General features: G+C 42.3%; 1 protein-coding gene across 2 annotated transcripts in view; it reads left to right on the plus strand.

Annotated features, from left to right (window-relative positions):
• The window catches only part of POU6F1 (POU class 6 homeobox 1), a 107,899-nt gene that overhangs the window by 79,685 nt on the left and 13,952 nt on the right, over window positions 1-14,262 (plus strand). For both annotated transcript variants that reach the window (XM_073663236.1, XM_073663237.1), the window contains exon 10: window positions 13,743-13,884. In XM_073663236.1, the coding sequence (XP_073519337.1) occupies window positions 13,743-13,884 (142 nt within the window). The remainder of the gene's footprint in view (window positions 1-13,742; window positions 13,885-14,262) is intronic.

Here is a 14,262-nt window from a genome sequence, read left to right on the forward strand (position 1 = left end):
ATTCGTTTATTAAACAGCAATAATAATAATAAAAAAAGTACACGTTTTGTATATAACCAATATAACGTATACACACTCATCATAATAATTATTATAAGAAAACCGCAAGTTTGTATAATGAGTTATTTGTATAAACTTCAATTCCACAAGTCCATATTCTTTTGCGAGGCTTATGAAACAATTGAGGAGTAATTAAAAGACTCATTATTCAGATGTATATATGTTTGGTTAAACATAACTCAGAATAATACAATACATCCAACATAACTAACACATTCTTAAAGAACGAAAAAACTAAGACTACCCTGCTGCCAAGAGCGATTTCGACATTGTTAATAAAATTCTGATACTATCAAGTGTGAGTCAATGTATTCTTTACTACAGCTTTTATAATGGTACCGGACCATTATCAACGTGTTGATGTAGTAAGGTGAGACGAGTTCCACACATCCCAAATCTTAGTGAATTTCCCCAAGCAGCCTCTATTCTGATACATTGTCCACTCGTAAGGTATAATTGAGTTTACCAGCTCAATCCAAGCTCTGAGAGATGGATGTAAATTACCCATCCAGCGTAGGGCCAATATTTTCCTAGCTAAGAAAAGCGTCTCCCGCAGGAAAATATCTCTTCATCTAGCACACCAAATAAGCATACTAATGGATTAAGAGGAACAGGAGTAGATATAAGGGAGGTTAACAACGAGGTTACCTTGTTCCAAAAGGATAGGATAACTGGACATCTCCACACCATATGTATAAAATCTGCATCCATTGTTTGGCATCCTGAAGTTTGAGACCGTCCCATTCTGAATAACCGCAACGGGGTCAGGTATGATTGGGGTACTATATATAATTGGGTAATTTTGTTATTCGCTGATGGGGACACCTTGGTTGGAGATTCAAGAATCTCCTCCCAATCTTCATCTTGGATATCAGGAACTAGGAGTTTCCATTTTTCTCTTACTATCAATAAAGTAGAATCAGTACTCACGGACAACATGTACAGTGGTGGCCAAAAGTATTGGCACTCCTGCAATTCTGTCAGATAATACTCAGTTTCTTCCTGAAAATGATTGCAATCACAAATTCTTTGGTATTATTATCTTCATTTAATTTGCTTGCAAGGAAAAAACACAAAAGAGAATGAAGCAAAAATCAAATCATTGATCATTTCACACAAAACTCCAAAAATGGGCCAGACAAAAGTATTGGCACCCTCAGCCTAATACTTGGTTGCACAACCTTTAGGCAAAATAACTGCGAACAACCGCTTCCGGTAACCATCAATAAGTTTCTTACAATGCTCTGCTGGAATTGTAGACCATTCTTCTTTGGCAAACGGCTCCAGGTCCCTGATATTTGAAGGGTGCCTTCTCCAAACTGCCATTTTGAGATCTCTCCACAGGTGTTCTATGGGATTCAGGTCTGGACTCATTGCTGGCCACCTTAGAAGTCTCCAGTGCTTTCTCTCAAACCATTTTATAGTGCTTTTGGAAGTGTGTTTTGGGTCATTGTCCTGCTGGAAGACCCATGACCTCTGAGGGAGACCCAGCTTTCTCACACTGGGCCCTACATTATGCTGCAAAATTTGTTGGTAGTCTTCAAACTTCATAATGCCATGCACACGGTCAAGCAGTCCAGTGCCAGAGGCAGCTAAGCAACCCCAAAACATCAGGGAACCTCCGCCATGTTTGACTGTAGGGACCGTGTTCTTTTCTTTGAATGCCTCTTTTTTTTTCCTGTACACTCTATGTTGATGCTTTTTCCCAAAAAGCTCTACTTTTGTCTCATCTGACCAGAGAACATTTTTCCAAAACGTTTTAGGCTTTCTCAAGTAAGTTTTGGCAAACTCCAGCCTGGCTTTTTTATGTCTCGGGGTAAGAAGTGGGGTCTTCCTGGGTATCCTACCATACAGTCCCTTTTCATTCAGACGCCGACGGATAGTACGGGTTGACACTGTTGTACCCTCGGACTGCAGGGCAGCTTGAACTTGTTTGGATGTTAGTCGAGGTTCTTTATCCACCATCTGCACAATCTTGCGTTGAAATCTCTCGTCAATTTTTCTTTTCCGTCCACATCTAGGGAGGTTAGCCACAGTGCCATGGGCTTTAAACTTCTTGATGACACTGCGCACGGAAGACACAGGAACATTCAGGTCTTTGGAGATGGACTTGTAGCCTTGAGATTGCTCATGCTTCCTCACAATTTGGTTTCTCATGTCCTCAGACAGTTCTTTGGTCTTCTTTCTTTTTTCCATGCTCAATGTGGTACACACAAGGACACAGGACAGAGGTTGAGTTAACTTTAATCCATGTTAACTGGCTGCAAGTGTGATTTAGTTATTGCCAACACCTGTTAGGTGCCACAGGTAAGTTACAGGTGCTGTTAATTACACGAATTAGAGAAGAATCACATGATTTTTCAAACAGTGCCAATACTTTTGTCCACCCCTTTTTTAGGTTTGGTGTGGAATTATATCCAATTTGGCTTTAGGACAATTCTTTTTGTATTTTTTCATTGAAGACAAATTAAATGAAGATAATAATACCAAAGAATTTGTGATTGCAATCATTTTCAGGAAGAAACTGAGTATTATCTGACAGAATTGCAGGGGTGCCAATACTTTTGGCCACCACTGTATGTATACAAAGTGGAAATAAGACCTTGGGGACCTTGTGATTTGAGGATCCCTATTAAAGGGAAAGACGATATTGTTTGAGTTGTATTTATGTTACGTACAGTAAGTGTGATTGAATTGCTGATATGAGCTATAGGTAGCGAAAAAATTGGGGCCTAGGGATTCTGTATTTAGTTTGTACTTGTTCAGAGGACATTAGGACACAGTGATCATATAAATCTTTAACCAAGGAAACAGTATGTGAGATCCAGAATTGAGTGGACGGGTGGTTTAGTAAGTATTCTTCCATAATGGCATTTCAGCTATGATGCCATCAAAGCGAATCACTTTTTTAATTTGCCTCCAGACTGATCGTGCCAATCGGAGTAAGGGTAATAATCTAGGGGTATTAGGTTCATCTGTTTCTAAAAAACCCAACAGGCAATCGACTTTTGCAGCATGGGCCAAATGGCTCTCCGAATTAGGTAGGTAATTATTGGGCATCCACTTACTCAAAGCTTTGATTTGCCCAGCAAATAATACAAAAAGAAATCCGGCAGTGCCGCTCCTCCCATTTGTTTAGATCTATGTAAGGTAGACAATTTAAGTTTGAGTCTAGTCTTCCCCCATATAAAGGACGAGATTAATGAATTTAGGTTTGAGACGAAAGATTTAGGAATCAATACTGCACTATGCTGGAGGGAATAACTGAGCTTTGGAAGTAGAATCATTTTAATCAGGTTTATCCGTCCTGAAACAGATAACGGTAATTTACTCCAAATGGCAAATTTAAGCTTGGCGAGTTCTAACAACGGGAGAATATTAAATTGTAAATTGAGTCTGCTGTGTTTTGGTATATTTATTCCTAGATATTTAAAATTACATACAATAGGCAGTGGGGATAACGTTTCAAGGTGATCTATTGGATCCTGGGAAAGAGGCATTAAACCGGATTTATCCCAGTTTATGTATAATCCCGAATATTTACTAAATTTGTCTATAGTGGTAATCACATGTAGTAATGTTTCTTCTACTTTATCTATAAATATCACCATGTCATCAGAATATAAGCCAATAGTGTCCAAACGGTCTGCTATAGTTATACCCATAATGGCTGGAGTGGATCTTATACGTATCACTAGTGCTTCGATTGCAAGAGCAAAGAGGGCAGGGGAGAGGGGACAGAGGACATCCTTGACATATAGAATTGTTTATAATTATTCGGGCTTTTGGTTTCATACATATTGCGCTAATCCACTTCCGAAATTTAGGACCGAATTCATATTTTTGTAAACATGCAGATAAAAAGGACCACTCAATGGAATCGAAGGCCTTAGCTGCATCCAGCGAGGCCAGGGCCCATTTATTATCTGGTACCAGAGAACTGTACTGAACTACTGATTGAACTCTCCTGATGTTAATAGATGTAATCTTCCCGGGCATAAAACCGGTCTGGTCTGGGTGTATTTCAAGTATCACCGAGTCTAGTCTAGTGGCCAGGATTTTAGTGAAAATTTTGTAATCCACATTTACCAACGATATGGGCGGTATGACCCACATTCGAGAGGATCTTTCCCTTCTTTCTTAAGTATTATTATATTTGCTTCATAAAAGGAGTCTGGTAAAGAACCTTCCTCCTAGGTCCTCTGATACTCCTTCTAAAAGTGTGGTGCCAAAATATCCCGATATTTCCTACACATTTCTATAGGAAATCCATCTGGCCCAGGTGCCTTCCCTGAAGCCATATCCACTATAGCTCTATTTATCTCCTCTATAGTAAAATCAGCGTCCAGAAAGGCTTGTTGAGTGGGGGCTTAACGTAGGAAACTTTATGTCTGATAGATATTCCAGACATTCTAAGGTGTTGAAACCACCTTTGGAGCTATATAGTGTTTTATAGTAATCATGAAAACATTAGAGTATGTCATCTGTTGAGGTTACTATCAAGTTATCTGGTTTTCAAATTTGAAGTATGGTATTAGATGTGTTATCCTGGCGTACTATAAATGGCAGTAGTTTACTGGACTGGTTCCCTGATTCAAAATATGACTGGCGAGTAAAGAATAATTTATGCTTAGATTTGGTGTCCATATATTGGGTATATAACCTGTAGGAGTTCAACCACTCAATTCTATTTTCATTTGTTTGATTAGTTATATAAGTTGTTTCTGAATCCCTCAGTCGTTTTTCGATTTCATCATCCTCCTTTGATGTCACCCGTTTAATATAAGATATTGTAGAAGATAAATATCCTCTTAAATACGCTTTAAGGGCATCCCAGAACAAGTTAATATTTCGGGGTTCAGGGTGAGATGAAATGAAACAATCCAATTGATCTAGAGTTCTATCGTTGGAGCCTATCAATTTCAGCCAGAATGGGTTTAGCTTCCAAAATAAATTCTGATTTGTTTGGCCAAACCTGAGTTTAAGTATTACCGGACTATGATCTGAAATACCCCTGTTCTCATGTTCCACATCCCCCTCCCACATTGCCAAGTTACTGGATCCAAATATATAGTCTATACAGGATAAATTGCGTCTAGTGGACGAGTGGCAAGTATATTCTCTCACATCAGGATGACGTACCCTCCACAGATCCAACCAGCCATTGCCTTCCATGAACATTGATAACTGGGATGGAGAGGAGGTCACCCCGGAGGCTCCGTCATCCAATCTGAGTCTATCAAGACCATTGTCCATGACCAGGTTAAAATCTCTCATGCACATAACATGTGCATCCGGATAATTTTGGGCAAAGCTTAGCGCCTTCTTAAGAACTGTCATATTAGCTGGGGGGCGGGTTATAGATACACATTATGACGTAATCTTTCAGATTTACCGATGCATGCACAAAAATAAAGCATCCCTCAGGGTCTCTCCGAGCCTCTTTGACCTCCAATCTAACGTCTTTGTTTATTAACAAGGACACCCCTCTAGAGTAACTGGTGTGAAATGCATGTATGGACCATTGCACCCATGGTTTCTGCACATAGCGAGCCGAATCTCTGGTCAGGTGTGTTTCAACCAAAGCTACAATGTGAGGATGATGATGGTTAATCTGGGAAAAAAAAACTTAATTCTCTTTCGAGGAGATTTGATACCCCTCACATTCCAGGTCGTACATATAATTTCAGATCCCATGTTCCGCTATCCAAATATGATGTACATTGTCACACAGGTTAAATTTTGCAGGCAACTTAATTGGTGTCTTGACAGCAGTATCTATATAAACATTAGCTATCAAAACTAAAACAAAAAAGAACAAGATAAAGTTCAAGAAGGAGCACAATCTCATGCTCCTGTCGTATTCCAAAAAGAGGGTACCTTCACTGAACACCGTGTTCGGTATTGTTGTTATATTGGACACTGGTGGAAAGAGCTCCTATCATTGCAAATATTGAGAGAGTTCCATTTCCTATGCACACATATAGGGACGGCGGCAAACAAATCAGGGCTACTTTCCATTTGTGTGGGACCACAGCCATTGAACGGCCTCCGCTGGGGTTGTAAAAAATATGGAGGAACCCTCATAAACAATTCGGAGTCGAGCTGGGTATTTCATTGAATACAGAATATTCCTTTCTCTGAGTTGTTTCTTGACCTCCATGAATTGAGCCCGTTGTTTCTGAATCTCCATAGAGAAAGCCGGGAATATTGATATTGTGGCATTGTTGAATTTAATGGGACTTTTTTGCCGTGCCATACGGAGAATAGTGTCCCTGTCCCTGCAATTTAGGAGGCGTGCCAGAAAAGGTCGCGGTGGAGTGCCTGGGGGGAGAGGTCTGTGGGGACCCTATGAGCCCTTTCCACAGCAAATGTTGGAGAGCACTCATGCCCTAAAGTGCCCTTGAGCAAGCTTTCCAAGAATTGCTCAGGTCGCTGACCTTCCGAGCGTTCTGGTAATCCAATGATTCGGATATTATTCCGGCGCATTCTATTCTCCAAGTCATCCGCCTTCTGCCTCCAGGCATTTATGGAACCAGCCACCTTCGTCAATTTAGTCTCCATAGGTGCAAGGTTATCCTCCAGGTGAGACACTATTGATTCGACTTCTGTGATGCGCCCCCCCCCATGGCTTGCATATCCTGTCGGAGACGTCCCACTTCAGAATGCACCTCCTCTATTTTCCCAGTCAGGGATGTCCTAGTTAAAGATATGGCTTGCATTAATTGTTCAGATGCCTGCCTTACAGTTAAATCTTCTTGATCTCCACTGTCTTCACTGTCAGAAGCGCTATTTTTACATTGGTCTGCAGCTTTAACATTTAATGGGTTATTTCTAAGAGATCGTGAGTTGTCTGTTCTTGCAAACTCTTTTAGCTTTTCAGCCACCCCCGAACTCTTTGAGCGGCTCATAGTTAACGTTTATGAGAAACAGCAAGATGGTAAGGTATATTCTCTTCTTCCCTTGCTCCCAACTGAAGTAGTACTTTTATGAGATGTAAGTACAGTTTTCCTGGTTTACTAATAATGTGAAGCAGTACATACAGTCTTAAGCAGAGTAATAGAGCAACTTGAAAAAAACTGGCATGGATTTCAGCAATGTAGAGAGTCAATATGGTCTGGTTAGTGAGCTCTATGACTAGCCCAGTCTGCTGTGCAGGTCTTTTTGCAGATATGATATGTTTCTCTGTCAGCAGGCTGCCTCATCTATGGCTCCAGCCTCAGGGGACTGGGGAGGTGAAAGTGAAAGTACAGAGATAGACTCCAGCAAATTGTTATACCAACTATGACCCCAGCTTCTGAGCGGTGAATGCAAAGTGTAAGAGCCCTGTAGCAGACCTCAGCGTGCGGTCTGGTGTACTGCGCTGTCAGCAGACTGCCGTAGCAACCGCGGCCCCAGTTCCGAGCAACGGAGGTGATAGTGAAAGCACTAGTAAAAGTACAATGGCAGGCGCTAGCGCGCGGTCTATGTCATTAATGAGGGAGCGCGGGGCTCATTTTTCAGAGCTCACACCGCGTTTTCCTCCCTGTATACCTCTGTGAGTCTGGTGCGCCGTCCAGCTAGCCACTCCTGAGGTGGATTCTTCCTTGCTGTGACTCCAACACGGAGCAGCAAATGGCCGCCGTCCTCTGCTGGCTTTGTCTCCCGCTTGGGTTCTCCTGGATCTGATCCGACCGGAACCGCACCTCCTCAGGAGCCGGAGGTCCCCAGGAGTCCACAGTATCACCGGGGTGAGTCCTTTTTGGATAATATAAATGCAGGAATTGGGTCAGGATTATGGGAGCTCTTCCTAGACACGTCCTCTCAGCTCCACTACATCGTCACGCCCCCCGTGGAATTTCAGTTTGTTTGCAATTTCACCGCACTTGGAATTTTTTTCCCCGTTTTCCAGTACACTATATGATAAAAATTAATGGTGTCCTTCAAAATTACAATTCGTCCCGCAACAAAAAAAAACCCTCATACAGCTGTATTGACCGAAATATCAAAAAGTTATGGCTCTTGGAAGAAGAGGAGGAAAAAAACAAAACATTGAAAATCTATCCCACAAGCTTTTCTATAAATTCCTGCAATTAAGGCTATGTGCCCACGATGCAGAAATGCTCAGAATTTTTTCCTGAGCATTTCTGCATCTCTCTGGCAGAAAAAACGCATGCGGATTGTACATGCGTTTTTCCTGCCATGGACATGCGGAAGTGAAGCGTTCTTCACATGCATTTCTGCATGCGGGTTGTCAAGCACTTTCCAAGCGACAACTTGGTCACACTATATAAATCCATGCAACCGGCATGGATTTATATAGTGTGACCATAAAAGAATGGTAAAAAAATAAATATTATACTTACCTTCTGATGGCCCCCGGCGTCCTTATCCGATCCGTCTTGGCTTGCCGGCAGCTCGCTTTGGACTAAAAGGACCTGCCATGACGTCATTTAGGCTTTGTGCCCACGATGCGTTTTTTAAGCGTTTCCGCAGCGGCAAAAACGCTGCAGAAACGCTTAAAAAACGCATGGTAGAAGGCCTGCCATGTCCCCCAATGATAATCCGCATGTGCTGTGCACATGCTGCGGAAATTTCCGCTGCGGATTATCATTGCGGAAAAAAATGCAGCACTACCAATTATTTTGCGTAAGTGCTGCGTTTTCGCCGCCATTGACTTGCATTAGAACGCGCCAATTCTGCAATACTTCATCTGTACTTGCGTAATTGGCGCGTTCTAATGTGCGGATGGTACCCGGGTGTAGAGGAGAGGAGAGTCTCATCCACACCCAGGTACCATTAAAAAAGCTGTAAAAAAAGAATAAAATAAATGTATACTTACCTTCTGGCGGCCCGCGCTGCACTCCTCCTTGCTTCCCGGCAGGTCCTTCAGTGTACCGCTGCCGGCAGCCGGGACCGAGCGAAGCAAGACAGCGCGGGTCATCGGAGGGTAAGTATATATTTATTTTTTTATTTTTTGACATTCTCTCGGGTCACAACTATATAAATCCATGCTGTTTGCATGAATTTATATAGTGTGACCAAGTTGACAAGCACTTTCCAAGCGCTTGTCAACCCGCATGCGGAAATGCAAGTGAAGAACGCTTCATATCCGCATGTCCCTGGCAGGAAAACACATGTACAATCCGCATGCGTTTTTTTCTGCCAGGGAGATGCAGAAACGCTCCGGAAAAAATCCTGAGCATTTCTGCATCGTGGGCACATAGCCTTAGTCATGTGACGGGTCACGAGACCGCCGACGTCAGCGGTCGTGTGACCCTTCACATGACTAAATGATGTCATGGCAGGTCCTTTTTAGACCATCGCGAGCCGCCGGCAAGCCAGGACGCATCGCTAAGGACACCGGGGGCCATCAGAAGGTAAGTATAATGTATATTTTTTATTTTATTCTTTTTGTTACAGGTACTATGGTGGTACCCGGGTCCGGAGGAGAGTCTCCTCTTCTCCACACCCGGGTACCATCCGCACATTGAACCGCATGGTATCCGCATCTGCAGATGCAGTGATGCGGATGTCATGCGGTCCAATGCAAGTCAATGGTGGCGAAAAAGCCACGATTCCGCAAAATAATCGGTAGTGCTGTGGATTTTTCCGCAATGATAATCCGCAGCGGAAATTTCCGCAGCATGTGCACAGCACATGCGGATTATCATTGGGGAACATGACCTTCTACCAAGCATTTTTTAAGCGTTTCTGCAGTGGAATTGCGGCTGCGGAAACGCTTAAACGCATAGTGGGCACACAGCCTGAGACATGCCTTTAACTCTCAAAATAAACTATCACCTGTAATAATTTGAGAACACTCCGTCATTGATGCTATCGCCTCCTCTGATTCTAACTCTAAGAGGGCTAATTTCACATATCTATATACAACAAATAAACATGTTGTCATGGCTAGAAATCGAGCCGAAGGCCATTAAAAAATGAATAAGTAAACAAACAACTATTGTTGATTCAGACTGAGACAGATACAATGGAGGTTAGGTCTAAATGGGAAGTGGAACTGGGAGATACTTCTTTGGAACAATGGAGAGAGATCCTTGAACTAATCCCAAGGTTATCACAAATGTTTTTGTCCATAGGCTATGGTGACATAACCGTCATGCAGGATCACCTTAAAAGGTATTGTGTGGTCTTCTTGTAGCACCCAATGAGGACTCTGGAAGCCGCAATACGTTTATACTGATGTCTGTGTAAGTTCACTTTCATTGGTTGCACAGCACAGAAAAACAAAACCATCAACATAAAATCCCTAGCCTTGTCCAGGCGCTAACTAAACAATGTGGACCCTGGCTACTCAAACACGGCTGAGCTAGTCCCTGTCCAGTCGCACAAAACCGCTATTGTCTATAGCAACCACTGATACTTGCAGTTTTGGAGCACACGGCCTGTGCAGTCTCATCTCAGAGATGTTGCATTTCTCCCTCCCTAGGCTGAGAGACTAAGGTGAACACCTAGCCTGGTTGTATGTACAGCTAGCTATGTGCAGCTCATCAGGACCTGTAGTGCTAGGATGTAACCCTGTCCTACCGGCAGTACATTACATTTCCCCTTCTCTTGCAAAAGCCTATGGAGTTGAGCACTATAGTTCATCAAACAATGAGTACGTGATCACCCATCAACATTCCCCTGGAGACTGCCGACCCGGTGCTGAACTGTAAACCTAAAAGGTTGTAGGGCCAGAAACCACTGTGTCACTCTACTATTCTTTGCCCAGTTATTCTGCATCCATTTCAGTGGTGCATGGTCAGTGACGAGTTGAAACTTTGTTCCCAGCAGATAGTACCTTAGAGAGTCAAGAGTCCACTTAATGGCCAAGGCCTCTTTTTCCACGGTTGCATATTTTTTCTCATGATCATTTACTTTCCAGCAGATATACAACACAAGGTGCTCTTTCCCATCAATCACCTGTGACAAAACTGCCCCTACCCCATGGTCTGAAGCATCAGTTTTCACGGTCTGTCCAGATTTTCAAAAACCCCTACTGGTTGGGAACATAGGGCTAGTTTCAGGGACTAGAACACTTTTTCATCCTCTGGTGTCCATTTAACCATTACAGAGCTTTTCCGTTTTGTGTGGTCTGTAAGAGGGGTTGCAATAGATACAAACTTTGGTGTGAACCTCCTGTAATACCCTGCAATCCCCCAAAACGCCCGTTCCTGCTTTTTATTCAGGGTTCGGGGACAGATCGGTATGGCTTCTGTTTAGTTTAGCTGAGATTTAATTAGACCTCGTCCAGTGGTATACCCCGAATACTTGGCTTCTTCTAAGCCGATTTCACATTTCTTCCCACTGTATGTTATTACATCATCAAGATAGGCAGAAGCATGCCAAGTATGGGCTCAGAGTATCCTGTCCATAATATGCTGAGACATTGCCGGGGACCCATGTAGGCTAAAAAGCAACTGGTTGTATTGATAGTGAGCTGTGGGCGCAGAAAAAGTATTTTTTTTTTCCTTGCCACTTTCTGTCAATGGAATTTGCCAGTATCCTTTAAGTCCAGCATTGTTATGTATCAAGCATCCCATTAGAAAAAAAAGAGAAAACTGTATGTAAAGTGGTTTTGTTTAATAATGGTATGTGCCCACGATGCAGAAATGAAGCAGAAAATTTCTGCAGCGTTTCTGCATGGTCTTGGCAGTCAAAAACGCTTGCGGATTTTACACGCGTTTTTGCAGCGGATTTGATTAGCGTTTTTCAAGTCCATTGGGACCTCAAATCCGCATGCAGAAACGCACAAATAATGGACACGTTGCGGATTTTTCCGCAAGGAAAATCCGCTTCGGAAAAATCCGCAGCATGGGCACAGAACATGCAGATTTTCATTGGGGATCATGGGACACGGATTACCAAGCGTTTTGAAAGCGTTTCTGCTGCGGAAATTTCGCATCAAAAACGCTTGAAAAACGCATCGTGGGCACATAGCCTAAAGATAATCTGATTTAAAAAAAATAGCTTAGGTGAATTGACTGCCCCTATAATCATGTACACAAAATAGAAATTCCCTTTAAATGGGTGGTCTGGCATCTGTTAACTATCATTTGTTAACAATTAGGCTTAGTGCCCACGATGCAGAAATGAAGCAGAAATTTTCCTGAGCATTTCTGCATCTCCTTGGCAGAAAAACGCATGCGGTTTTTACATGCATATTTGACGCGTTTTTGCATGCGTATTTGCCATGCTTTTTTCCAATGCATTGTATAGGCAAATACGCATGCAGAAACGCACAAGAATTGGTCATGTCCGTATTTTTTCTGCGAGTAAAATCTGCACAGAAAATATCCTGACCATGTGCACAAAGCTTGCAGAATGTCATAGAAAGTCATGGGATAAGGTATGCAATGGGTTTCTGGAGCGTTTATGCGCTGCAAATAGGCACCAAAAACGCATCATGAGCGCACAACATTAATAGGCTGAAACCCAGTGTTTGCTGCATTGACTCTTCAAAGTAAGGCCTCATTCAGACATCAGTTTTTTTGACGTACAAGAAAAAAGGACCAAGTTTCATCAGTGATTTTCATTAGAGTTTTGTCAGAATTTCATTATTTTTTTTCACTGATGAGAAAAAGAGTTTCTCCACCTCCTATTAGTCAGTGAAAAATAGACGGCACACGGAGGGCATCGAAGTGCTGTCTAATTTTCCAATATTTATTTTTTTCACTGACCCATAATTTGCATTGCCGATTTTGATCCTACACCTGGATCAATATCAGACATGTCTCCGTGATTTTGCACAGACCACTCGGTCCAAGGAAAAAAATCTGCCGTGAACAGCCCCATAGACAGTCATAGCTATGTGTGCTGTCCGTGAAAAAAAACGCATAGCACTGGTACGTGAAAAACTGACGTGTGAATAAGCCCTAACTGTTAGATTTCAGGACAGACAGATTTCTATTGCTGTCTCACAGAAGATAGGGTTAGCTGTGCTGGTAACGCAAACATTCGGCACTTACCAATTTTTAACTCCGTGTTCCCAGTCTCTCAAAGCAGGTAATATTATAGACACAGTCTAAACATTGCATAAACAATGCAATTACTTTATAAGACATTGCAAGGATTACTATTAGAGATGAGCGGATATGCCAAGATCAAATTTGCCAAATTTACAAGAAAATTTAATTTGCAGAGAAATTATTCTCTGTGGATTAAAAGTTCCTTTTTATGCTCTGGGATCTCTCCAGAACCCAGATCATAATAGAAGGGTAAAAAAATAAAAGTAGTGCCCAACTGCCATCCCAGCAGCCCTTCCTCTATGTCTCTTCTTTTCCCTTTCCCCTGTCTCGTGCATTCTCTTCCGCCGGCCTGTATGCTTGGTCTAAGGAAGCCTGGAGTGAAGAGGCCAAAGAGAATGAGAACGACGGGAAGGGGAAAAGAGATGTGGCAGACCATGCTATGGGGACGGCAGGAGAACAGATGAGTGGTGAGATGATTTCTTCTTTTTTTCTTAAGCGTCTGCTGTACAGCAAAATTTCAGCCGCTACTGGCCGTCATTATGCGGAATTCACAATCCATATTCTGGAGAATACAAATTTTTGCAAAATTCTAAGAGAATTTACTTCCACTGGAATACATTTTTTCATCTCTAATTAATTATAGTATGATGAATATCTCTCACATAAAATTCCTTTCACTAGGAACATGTTTTCCTTATGTTTTTTTTTCTTCATTTCTTTCAATTTTAGCCTGTTCAACAAATCCAACCTGCTCCTACCATAACACAGCCATCAGTGGTTGTCACAAATCCATCTCCAGCCAACACGTCTACTTCTAGCCAAGTCCATGTCAGCTGTCCAGAGCCCCCAACTGTGAGCCAGCTTGTGTCAAGTAAGTAGACCATGTTATCTACCGATGTGCTTGCTGCATTGTTGAGACTAGTCAGCCTTATTTATTTAGCCCTTTCTTGTCCTGCGCTTTGGTCAGATGGGCAAATCGGTTTACATCATGCAGTCAACTGCTTATGGAATGACTTTGATGGACACCTACTGCCCCAAGGCAATAACTGGGACTGTAGAAAACGCAGATCACAGCAGCTCACAATCACAGTTGTCTTCATGCCATTTTGCATTAGAACACAATTTGTAAATATGCATAAAAAGTCATATTTGGGGCTATAAGTCTGACCCAAGTAAAGGTTGAGATGCACAACACCTGCTGAAAATTAAAGTTCAGGATGTGTAGCGTCCATACATGCCCTATGTCTAC

This window comes from Phyllobates terribilis, unplaced genomic scaffold (assembly GCF_046119375.1).
Source record: "Phyllobates terribilis strain yellow unplaced genomic scaffold, ASM4611937v1 Scaffold_2__4_contigs__length_985480577, whole genome shotgun sequence".
Lineage (NCBI taxonomy): Eukaryota > Metazoa > Chordata > Amphibia > Anura > Dendrobatidae > Phyllobates > Phyllobates terribilis.